This window comes from Balaenoptera ricei, chromosome 18, assembly GCF_028023285.1.
Source record: "Balaenoptera ricei isolate mBalRic1 chromosome 18, mBalRic1.hap2, whole genome shotgun sequence".
Classification (NCBI taxonomy): Eukaryota; Metazoa; Chordata; class Mammalia; order Artiodactyla; family Balaenopteridae; genus Balaenoptera; species Balaenoptera ricei.
Window position 1 is genome coordinate 24913040 of NC_082656.1, and position 12269 is coordinate 24925308.

Below are 12269 nucleotides of genomic sequence, written 5' to 3' on the forward strand. Positions count from 1 at the left end.
CAGTAAGAGTGTTCTCTTTATTGGTTTGTTTTTATGTCTACTTTTAAAAACCTCGTCAGAAGAGTCATCATCTAATGTTGATCAACTTTCTGTCATGTCTACCGTGGCAAGTGACCCCTGAACTAAAATGACTCTCTTTCAGTGCTCATTTAGTTCTAAAAATAAGCGCTGCCACATGGCATCTGTTTCCATACAACTAAGCCAGCGTGGATATGAAGTAACCATGGGACTTCAAACACACTTGTAGATCACTCACTAACAATGCTAAGCGTGGTTAAATAAACAAAATAAATTACCTCTGTATTTCTTTCTAGTTCAAAAAAAAAAAAAAGCTTTCTTTACAAACCTTCTAAGAAGTTTTACCAATGTCGATACAATTTCTTTAAAAATGATGACTCATTTATTTAAGGTTTAGCCCAAACTTCATTAAAATTTAAAGAACATGGTCATTTGAACAGTACACTTTGAAAGCCTAATGTATACCACATCATTGTGATGGCTTTCAAATCATTAAAAAGCTCTTCTTTAGCAAATAACATTTACCTAACAAGGAACAACTGTATTCCATTTGTTACAGAATGGTTGCTTTTCCCAACAGTACTTATTAATATTAGATAAAAGTGGAAATAAATCTTCACTACACCTCTGAGAAATAGGCAGCATGGAATGTTTTCTCAAGATAAAGTTCATCCATATTCTCTTTCAAAATTCCCAAACTTGGGGCTTCCCTGGTGGCGCAGTGGTTGAGAATCTGCCTGCCAATGCAGGGGACACGGGTTCGAGCCCTGGTCTGGGAAGATCCCACATGCCGCGGAGCAACTAGGCCCGTGAGCCACAACTACTGAGCCTGCGCGTCTGGAGCCTGTGCTCCGCAACAAGAGAGGCCGCGATAGTGAAGAGGCCCGCGCACCGCGATGAAGAGTGGCCCCCACTTGCCACAACTAGAGAGAGCCCTCGCACAGAAACGAAGACCCAACACAGCCATAAATAAATAAATAAATAAATAAAATTAAAAAAAATTCCCAAACTTTTAAAAGTTGGCAATACTGTCACTTGTGAAGGGAAGCAAGGGATAATAAGTGTGTGATATCAGTTGCCACCAACATGTATCAAACTGTACGTGGTCATCACTGTGCTAGGTATTTTGGTGCATTATCACATTTCATTTAATCCTCATAACCTATGAGGCAGATACCATTATTACCCTCAATTAAAGTTAAGGACACTGAGATTTATAGCAGTTAACTAATTTGTCTAGGGTCACCTAACTAGACATGGCCGAGACACGACCCAAACCCCGGCTATTTGACTTCAGTCTTAAGCTCTGCAATTGGAAAAATTAAAAAAAGCTGGGGATAGACATGCCATGATTAGTGAGAAAGAGACAAAGAGAGCAGTGGATGTGAGAAGAAAGAGAACAGAGGTAAAGACCATCCAGACGGAAAGAATACTGTGCAATAGGAAAGAGCCCTGAGTTAAACATCAGGAGATCTGCAATCCCTTCTCTGGGCGGCACCAGTATGACCAAAGGGAAATCAATTCTCTCTAGTTTAATATAAGAAGAGCACATTCACATACAGCACAGAGGTATCTTAAAGATAAAAAGGTTAAAGTGAAAATAAAACTCCAAAACACCATGCAAATATCAATAAAATAAAAAAGAAAATGAACAATTAAAAATGGACAAAAAAATTAAGAATGTTTCACTGATTCCACAGTCATAGAAAATGTCATGGTAGAATTTAAACTACAAATAAATTAATTGTGAACATTAACCTAAACACTCATAAAATGCCAATAAGCCTGTCTGGAACTGTTCTTTTCTGTTCCCCGATCACACCACTGACACCTACCTAACATCACAGAAAATGCATTCAACGTTAGTAGGTTTTGTTGTTGTTGCCTACTGCAGAAGACACTTGTAAAACCAGAAATTCAAACTTAGGTCAAAATTAGCCCAATGTGGGGTAATTAAAAAGTATATATGTATGTGCATGTGCGTGTGTGTGTATTTAATTTATCATATCTATTTATTTCGACATTGTGAGACCTGGAGCAGAGGAATCCAGCTATTCTGTGAAACCAACAGAAACTGTGAGATAATAAATAGGCATTGTTTTACGCCACTAAGTTTGTGGTAATCTGTTACGAAACAACAGAAAACTAATACAATACCTGAGGCAATTTAGACAACCCCAAAAACAAGACAATTATTAACTCCAGGGATGCGAGCATAGGCCTGTTCAAAAGAAATCATCGTGTAGGTAGGTCTTAACCATGTCTGCAGATCCTTTGACACCACCCTCAAGATGTCTGTGTCTCCTCCTCTGGAAGCTCAGTCAGTCTCAGTGCTTGCTCATAACCACAGAATGACTTCCCCAGCTAAGTCAGTTTCTGCCCTGCTCTCTAGAACACTCCCTGTAGAACCCATTTTACTAGAGTTTGACATTGGGTTTTTGGGTAAAGCACAGCTTTTCCACTTTCCATTTACTAATTATAGATTTTCCATTTACTATTTTCCCTTGTCAATATATCATCCTTAGGGACTTCAAGGCAAAGAGTAGTGGCTGTAATGAGGCAGAATTCAGCTGTCGCTGGATTCCCCAGCCATAACACCACCAAACTACACCATTAACCTCTGACATGAACTGGCCAAAATAACACCACGAGTAGCAGTCACTGGAACCCAGGAAGGTGGAACATTTAAATATTTAAAGATAGGGAGGATTGTCAATTACTGGTTGAAAACATACCTCTTATTCCATTTTATACCCTGGAAAGTTCTACCAAATTGATTTGCTATAAAACTCTAAGCAATCTGCCTAACATTTTAGTCTCGCATTTCTCGTCCAACAAACTTCAGAAACGACATTTGGTTGAGTGAAACGCTGGAAATTTCTTGAAAATATTTCAACGAAAAAGTCTTCTCATGCCCAAAATGAACTTTCATCTTTTTAATTAAAATCAACAAATACTTATGGATAAGGTACTATGAGATAAAAATGTATGACAGTGTCCCTATCCTCAAGGAGGTTATAAGAAACATAAGTACTTAACTAAACACAAGGCAGAATACAGTAAGTTCTATGAGAAGGTACAAAAGGAGAGACTGCATGCAGTTGGAGGTCCAAGAAAGAGCTGTACGAAGGATCTGAATAACCTCTCCCAAATCTTAAATTTCGGAACCCTCACTCAGACTAAACTCTAGATCCTTGTCGGGGAGAACCCCTTATCCACAACCCCACCACGAGTCTCCACAGAGGGGAGAAAACTATTGCTCACCTCCCAGGGAAGACAAGTGGTTAATCTGATAGGTTAATCGCCCTACCCGACCTTCACCTGGGAGGAAGGAAGAATAAGCAACATTTTGCCCTTCAGCCTCCAACAACTTATCAGAAGCTCTGTATTTAGTGGTTATTGGATCCTGTTCAGCCATTAATAAAGTCATCCCATATTCCTTATGCTCCATTCTCAAAAACTGAGAACTCAGAGGGGGAAGATGGATCAGTTACTGATCCCTCAAACATCCAACAATCCCTTTTTTTTAAAAATTTTTTTTTTTTAATTCTATTTTTGGCTCTGTTGGGTCCTCGCTTCTGCGCGAGGGCTTTCTCTAGTTGCGGCAAGCGGGGGCCACTCTTCATCGCGGTGCGCGGGCCTCTCATTATCGCGGCCTCTCCTATTGCAGAGCACAGGCTCCAGACGCGCAGGCTCAGTAGCTGTGGCTCACGGGCCTAGTTGCTCCGCGGCATGTGGGCTCTTCCCAGACCAGGGCTCGAACCCGTGTCCCCTGCATTGGCAGGCAGATTCTCAACCACTGCGCCACCAGCGAAGCCCCAACAATCCCTTTTTATCTTTCTGTCCAGTATGCCCTATAAATCATCAATCCTGGGCCAATTTAGTTGTTTTTCTTTACTCCTATCTTTAAGAAAATGCTATAGGCCCAGGAATTAAGAACATTACTTATCTCCAATCTCTGGTGGACACTATTTACTACCTAGTAATCTTCTACTGGTCCCTGTTCAGTTTCGATTCTTATTTTCTATAGAAGCTCCTCCAAACCCTCCTAAAGTCTTATTCATAGCATATGACCTAATCTTCAATTTCATTGAGAAAACAGTAGTGTTTGGGTTTGAAATATATGAACTTCCTGCCCACACCTACTTCCATAAACTTTCTGTCTCCTATTCAAGGCTAATCTCTTAACCTGTGCTCTGTGTCCCACCCCCAGCAGTTTACTCAGCAATCATGCTCCAACAATTATTCCCTTTCTCTCCTGCAGCTTCAGCTTTTGATTCTAACAATTCTTTCCTCTCTTCATATAGACACATTCAAAACTCATTTAAAAAACAAAGCAAAAGATCCACAACAACAACAAAACCAGAACTGCCTCTTCAGGCCTGAGCATTCTTGTTGCTATATGTTTGCTCCTTCTTTTAACCGCCAAGCTTGTAGGACAAGGAGTCCGTGCTGGCTCTCTCTGCCCTTCCACTTATCATTTGCCATGCATTTGCTACTGCATGCCACCCTCCACTGCAACTACTCACATCAGTGTGACCAAATGACCTCCTGATTCACAAATTCAACAGACACTTTTCCTTTCTTCTTTGACTTGACCTCTCTACAGCATTTGATGTTTAACAACTTCCGTCTTGAAACTCCCTTCCACTGGCTTTTTATAAATCATTGCCTCCTGATGTTCCTTCTATACTTCAGAATGCTCTCTCTCGGTCTTTATTGGTCAAACCTTACATTTTAACTTTTTCCCAGGATTCTATTCTTGGCTGTCCTCTCTCTTCTCAAACTCAACTGTCCCTGGGGAGGGGGAGGGGGAGGAATATTCACAGCATGAATTATCTCACATGCCCATAAATCAATAAGACTAAATCTGAACTCATTTGCTTCTTCTCCATCCCCCACCCTTACCAGTGCTTACCTCCATCATGGCACTGCTCTGTATTTGTTTATCTGTCTGTCCTCCCTGCCCTGGCATGCCTAGGGGATGAACATAACACACTGCTGTCCATAGTGGAAGCTTCCTAGGGCAGGGGCTAGGAGTGTGGAGGGGTCAGCGACCCAGCAAGAACAATGGACCTGAGAGGACCTAAGGAAAATGTAGCTATAAAAGTATCCGAGGGACCTCCCTAGTGGTGCAGTGGATAAGACTCCACGCTCCCAAAGCAGGGGGCCTGGGTTCGATCCCTGGTCAGGGAACTAGATCCCACATGCATGCTGCAACTAAGAGTTCGCATTGCCACAACTAAGGAGCCCGCATGCTGCAACTAAGGAGCTGGCGAGCCGCAACTAAGGAGCCCACCTGCTGCAACGAAGACCTGGTGCAACCAAATAAATAAATAAATAAATATTTAAATATTTTTTAAAGAAAAGGAATCCCAGATGAACTTCATTGAACTACACCATGAATATCTTGAGGGAAGTGATATATATATATATATATATTTTTTTTTTTTTTTCATCTCTGAATCCTTTGTGTTTATTAGCACGAGTGCCTAGCACATGGTGGGTCCTCAATTCATATTTAATTCATATTTTTGTAATCAAAGGAGTAGAAGAAGTATGGGATATCTGAGATAAGCTTTGAAGAACTGGTAGAATTTCAACAGCTGTTGATGGAGGAGGGATCATTTAAGTCAGAGGGAATAGAAAAAGCATTAGGTTCAGACAGAACTGCTGGACTGGTGGGATGTCTGAGGACAAATAGTTATCAGTATGCTAGAATGCTGAGGAAGGATTTTACAGGACTTTACGGCGGAGTTACAGATGCAACCTGACAGGCGATGGCAAGCCAGTGAGGTCTTCTAAGCAATGTGATTTGCAATTGGAAAAAAATTAACTGGAACAGAGGACACTTCTTTAAATAGCTGCCAAATGAATTACCTAAGTGAGAAGAAACGAAGGCCTGAACTACAGCAACTAGAGTAACTGTAGATGGAAAGGAGAAAATATTATTTTTAAGATTGAAGGTAAAGAATCAAACTTTTTGAATATTTAAGAACAGTGGAATTAGTTGAACATTAAAGGGAGGTGAAAATTTTAAGGCACTAAAATTAGAAGGTCTAAAAAGAAAACTATATAAATACTTAAAAAAAATACATTTAATACATTGGTTTATTGACCCAAACAATCATGACACGTTGGGTGTTAGCGTCTACAATGTACTTATCAAGTTTACTGTTCTTGGTGAGAACTCCAACACGTGTGACACACAGCTGGCAATTGAAGAGGGCGTTCAGTACAAGCTCATGAAAGATCATTCTATAACTTTTGAGGGGGGAGTTACCAGAGTATAACCATACCGTGAAGCTGTTGTTAGCATTTTTTGTGCTTGCTTCAGCTACACTGGCATCTGAGAGGTCAACTTCATCAAATATCAGAGACTGTTAATGAAAAAGAATACAAACATGTCAAGTGCAAACCTAACTGAATGCTCCTCAGTATTTTTTTTTTTTTTACCGTCACATCATGACCATGAAGCTATGTCAGGAATTAGAAATAAAAAATGAAGAAAAACTGAAATTACTGATGCTTGGTGAGTAAAACCATAAAGTTCAACGAACACATAAATTACAAACTGTAAAGGACTTTAAAGAACTCCCCTGGCATATTGTTTCATTGAAAAATGCTCTGTGCTCTCCAGAAACATCGTTTATGGGAAACCTACTACTCAGTGTATGACATGAACACATACTCACACACTCCCCACAATGAGAAGAACTAGTCCTGGCTCAGATCACAGACAGTTACTGAACTTTTTGAACGTGACCTTCCTCATCTGTAAATGTGTTCAAATGAGATGGTGCATGTGCTCTGCAAATATAAGATGACATTTCTTTTATACTCTTAAAAGAAGTTTTATTTATTTATTTTCTTTTTTTTTTTTTTGGCCAGGCTCCAACATTTTTTTTTTTTGTATGCTTAAAAGTGGTTTTAATCAAAAAAGTTTCAGTGGTAAAAACTCCATAGAAATAAAATCTTTAAAATGGACAACTGAGAAATTAGGAAATTCTAGTAAATAAATGTATCCTTCCCACTTTGAGTCAGTTGGTCCTTGTTCACAGTCATTCAATGTTCTTCCAGTGAGGCAGGTATAACACCACTCCTCTAGAACTGCTAGAAAAAGAGGCTCCCTTATCTAATAACTTTTACCACCCCCCAAGATCTCCAGGGGGTCATGCAACTCTACTTCAACCCAACCAATCTGACCGTAAGATTTGTTCCCTGACTACAAGGAATTTATAATCTAGCACGGGAGCTGAAATAGACACAACTAGTTTTAAGTAAGGGAGACTATTACAAGTGGAAGAGCAGATACTACAAACTGCTATGGAAGGTCACGGCAGAAAACAAATGCTTTCTCTTGTGAATAACGGAATGAAGACAATTTTAGGGGGACCTTAAAGAAAATAAGGAATTTCTTTAAGTGGAGATAGAGGAAAAGTCATCCTGGGGATGGAAAACATGGAGCGAGGCTGTAGGCTATCGAGTGGTCAGTGTTGTCTGGAGATAAATGTGAGAAGTCAGAATGGAGCCAGATCAGGGACAACCGTGAACATAATGACTTTTAAAATAAGATTATTCTATTTTGTTATTACTTCCACAGCTGCATAAACTAAGAATTATGTTTGTTTGTTTATTTATTTATTTTTTACCTCCTGGTGTATAACTCTACTAATTATATCACAAACACGTGTTTTTTAATATAGAAATGATTGATTATCCTACTGGCACAGTAACAATAAATCTTACTATTTTTAAATTGAAGTATAGTTGACATACAATATTATGTTAGTTTCAAGTATACAACATAGTAATTTGACAATCAAATACATCATCAAATGATCACCATAAGTCTAGTAACCATTTGTCATCATACAAAATTATTACAATATTATTAATTATATCCCATATACTGTATATTAAATCCCCATGACATTTATTTTTATAACTGGAAGTTTGGATCTCTTAATCCTCTTCACCTATTTCACCCAACCCCACATAACCCTCCCTTCTGGCAACCACCCATTTGTTCTCTGTATCTGTAAGTCTCTTTCTGTTGTGATTTGTTTGTTCATTTGTTTTGTTTTCTAGATTCCACATGTAAGTGAGATTGTACGGTATTTGCCTTTCTCTGTCTGACTTATTTCACTCAGCATAATACCTTCTATGTTCATCCATGTTGTTGCAAATGGCAAGATTTCATTCTTTAACCTTTAACCTAAAAGGTTTTTTAACCTTCATACTAGCTAATATTTCATTATATTCATTACTAATAATTGGTCTGTTCAGATTTTCTGTTTCTTCCTGATTCAGTCTTGGAAGATTGTATGTTTTGAGAAATTTATCCAGTTCTCCCAGGTTGTCCAATTTGTTGGTATATAATTTTCATAGTAACCTCTTATGATCCTTCGTATTTCTGTGATGTCAGTTGTTAACTTCTCTTTCATTTCCGATTTTATTTATTTGGCTCTCTCTCTTTTTTTCTTGATGACTTTGGATAAAGGTTTATCAATTTCATTTATCTTTTCAAAGAACCTGCTCTTAGGTTTTTGTGGGGTTTTTTAGTCTCTGTTTCATTTAATTCCACTCGTAACTTTACTATTTCCTTCCTTCTACTAACTCTGGACTTGTTTATTCTTCTTTTTCTCATTCCTCTAGGTGTAAGATTAGATTGTTTATTTGAGATTTTTCTTGTTTCCTGAGGTAGGCCTGTATTACTATCAAATTCCCCCTTAGAACTGCCTTTGCTGAGTCCCAAAGATTTTGGAACACTGTGTTTCCATTTTAATTTGTTTGAAGGTATTTCTTGATATCCTCTTTGATTTCTTCAATGACCCATTGGTTGTTACTGAGTTTGTTGTTTAGACTCCATGTGTTTGAGTTTTATTCCAGTTTTTCTTGTGGTTGATTTCTAGTCTCATACTGTTGTGGTCAGAAAAGATGCTTGATGTGATTTCAGTATTTTAAAATTTATTGAGATTTGTAGCCTAATAAAAGATCTGTCCTGGAGTGTTCCATGTGCACTTGTAGGCACCATATATATGGGTCTTGTTTTTTGTATCTATTCAGCCACGCTGTGTCTTTTGATTGGTGCATTTAGTCCATTTACATTTAAAGTAATTATTGATAACTATGTACTTATTGCCATTTTTGTGAATTGTTTTCTGGTTATCTTTGTTGTTCCTCTCTGTTCCCTTCTTCTTCTCTTGCTCTCTCCCCTTGTGATTTGATGATTTTCTTTAGTATTGTGTTTATATTCCTTTCTCTTTATTGTTTGTATATCTGTTATCAATTTTTGGTTTGTGGTTACCATGAGGTTCTTATACAACAACCTCTGTATATAGCAGTCTATTTTATGTTGATAGTTGCTTAAGTTTGAGCATGTTCTAAAAGCACTACATTTTTACTCCATCCACCATTTTATGTTTTTGATGTTATCTTACTTTGTGTATTCCTTAACTCATTATTGTAGATATATATGGTTTTACTAGTTTTGTTTTTTAACCTTCATACTAGCTATATAGGTGGTTGATCCACTATCTTTACTATATTTTTGCCTTTACTGATGAGATATTGTCTTTCATAATTTTCATATTTCTAGTTATAATTTTTTCTTTTCTGTTTAAATTTCTTTAACATTTCTTGTAAGACTGGCTTAGTGGTGATGAACTATAAAGTAGACAAGCTATTGCTTGTCTGGGAAACTATCTCTCTCTCAATTCTGAATGATGATCTTGCTGGATAGAATATTCTTGGTTATAAGTTTTCTCCTTTCAGTACTTTGTATATATTGTGCCACTCCCTTCTGTAAAGTTTTTGCTGAAAAGTCAGCTGACAGTCTTATGGGGACTCTCATGTATGTAACTAGTTGTTTTTCCCTTGTTGCTTTTAAGATTTTCTCTTTAGCTTAACATTTTGGCATTTAAATTATAAAGTGTCTTGGTGTGGGTCCCTTTGGGTTCACTCTTTTTGGGTCTCTCTGTACTTCCTGGGCCTGGATGTCTGTATCCTTCACCAAGTTAGGAAAGTTTTCAGCCATATTTCTTCAAACAGGTTTTCTGTCCTTTTCACTCTCTCTTCCCCTTCTGGGACCCTTATAATGTGAATGTTGGTATACTTGATGTTGCCCAAAGGGCCCTTAAACTATCCATTTTTTGGTTTCTTTTTTCTTTTTACTGTTCTGATTGGGTGATTTCCACTACCTTATCTTCTAGACCACTGGTCCTCTCTTCTGCATCATCTAATCTGCTGTTGGCTTCCTCTGGTGTATTTTTCATTTCCATTATTATTTTCTATCTCTTTGTTGAAATTCTCACTCTTCTATTCTTCTACTGAGTTCAGTGAGTATCTTTATGACCATTACTTTGAACACCTTCTCTGGAAGTTTGCTTATCTCCATTTCATTCAATCTATTTCTGAGGGTTTGTCTAGTTCTTTCATTTGGAACATATTCCTTTGTTTCTTCATTTTGCCTAACTTTCTGTGTTTGTTTCTACATGTTGCATAGATCAGCTACATCCCCTGGTCTTGAGAGAGTGGCTTTGTGTAGAAGGTATCCTGTGGGGCCCAGTAGCATGGTCTCCCTTGGTTACCAGGGCCAGATGCTCCAGGAGTGTCCCCTTTGTGGGCTGCATGTGTCCTCCTGTTGTGGCTCAGCTGCACTTGCTGAGGGGGTGCTTGTATGCAAGGCTGGACCCCAGTGTGGCTGGCTGCAAGGACCAGTTGCAACTGTTGTGGGTGCTCTGGTGTGTGGGGCTGACCCCTGGGGCAGGAGCCACTTTGGGGGGACACTAGTGTTGGCCAAAGGTGTCCCCCAGGTCTAACAGGGCAGGGGGCTGTTTTGGTGGGGCTCCAGTGCCAGCTGAGGGTACCCACCTTAATGTTTATTTTTGAAGGAACAGTAAAATATCCGCTTTAAATGGAGGCTCATCATTACAATTTTTTTCTTCCAAAGCTCATCATTCTTATTTCATTCAATTGCTATATAAAAATTATTTAAGCCTTTATTTTATTTCACTATGATTTTTATTTCTAAATGCTAGCATAATTGAGTGATTGTTTTGTGCCAGACATTATGTAAGCACTTCATGTACGTAATTTCATTTAAGCCTCCTCTCAACAACATGCTGTCCACAGCCACTCCACTGGAATGTGCTAGAATCGGGATACGAACTCTTGTCTGAAACCAGAGTATGAACTCTTAGTAACTACAGCAATTCTCTCTCTCATTTTCAGGAAAAGATTTATGGGGTAAAAAGTAGCAAGAAAGGGGGGAACCCAAATTTAGAGTTTATTATATCTATCTAATAAGGTTACATTTAACTGTTCATTTTACTTGGAAGGAAAAAAGAAAGAAAGCAGACTACACTAGGACCATCTTATAAGATTGTCCTTAGGGGAAATGGCATGAAACTGACTCAAATAGACCCCCTTGGGATTTGGTCCAAGATGAATCACATTTATATGGAATTTATATCAGAGCAGTAATGCTAGTGAGCCCCAAGACAAAAACAGTTTATAGAACCAAAATTTCAATTCCATCTACAGCCTTCGAGTGCTTGCAACTAGTATTCTCTCAAATTACCTTTGAGTTCTTTGCGTAATAAAGTGTACGGCCTCGAAGTTTGAAGTATCGCTTTTTCCATCTTTGGAAAGAACTTGTTTGCTTCAACAGTTGTCCCTCTTTAATACTGGTCTAGGGAGAAGCAGAAACACAACAACATGATTAAAATGAAATTCAAAACCAAATAAATTTCAAAATTAATGACACACTATCATTAACATTTTGAATATTATTTCTCATGCTTTGCAAATTACATGAGAGAATATTTTATTCTCCCCATTCAACAAGGGAACACATGTGCAAAGCCCCAAAGAGCAAAGGTGAATTCAACATGGTGACTCAAAGCAGTCAAAAATACTATGGAAGACACATGCACAAAACTAATACTTTTCAATAGAGTGTGATGAGTACATGTACATATATAAGTACATATATACTTGTATATAGTAAAATGGTGGAAGGGTGGAGGTGCAGTATAATGTAATGGTTAAGAAGGCATGGGCTCTGGAGCCAGAAACCTTGTGATCAACTCCTGGTGCCACCCCTTAGTAGCTGGATGATCTTAGGCAAGTCAATAAACTTCATGGCTTTATTTATTCATCTATAAAATGGGGATGACAACAGGACATACCTTATAGGGTTGTTGTTGTGAGGAATAAATTTTAAAAACACGTAAAGGTAATTACTG

At 38.3% G+C, this 12269-nt stretch overlaps 1 protein-coding gene across 6 annotated transcripts in view; it reads right to left on the reverse strand.

Annotated features, from left to right (window-relative positions):
- DGKH (diacylglycerol kinase eta) overlaps window positions 1-12269 on the reverse strand; it is a 165491-nt gene that overhangs the window by 90237 nt on the left and 62985 nt on the right. For 5 of the 6 annotated variants that reach the window (XM_059902884.1, XM_059902883.1, XM_059902882.1 and 2 more), the window contains exons 3-4: window positions 11603-11713; window positions 6318-6398 (exon numbers count right to left, since the gene is read on the reverse strand). In XM_059902884.1, coding sequence (XP_059758867.1) covers window positions 6318-6398; window positions 11603-11713 — 192 coding nt within the window. Of the gene's footprint in view, window positions 1-4547; window positions 4574-6317; window positions 6399-11602; window positions 11714-12269 lie in introns of those variants that run through there. The other variant, XM_059902886.1, reaches the window with a different exon arrangement.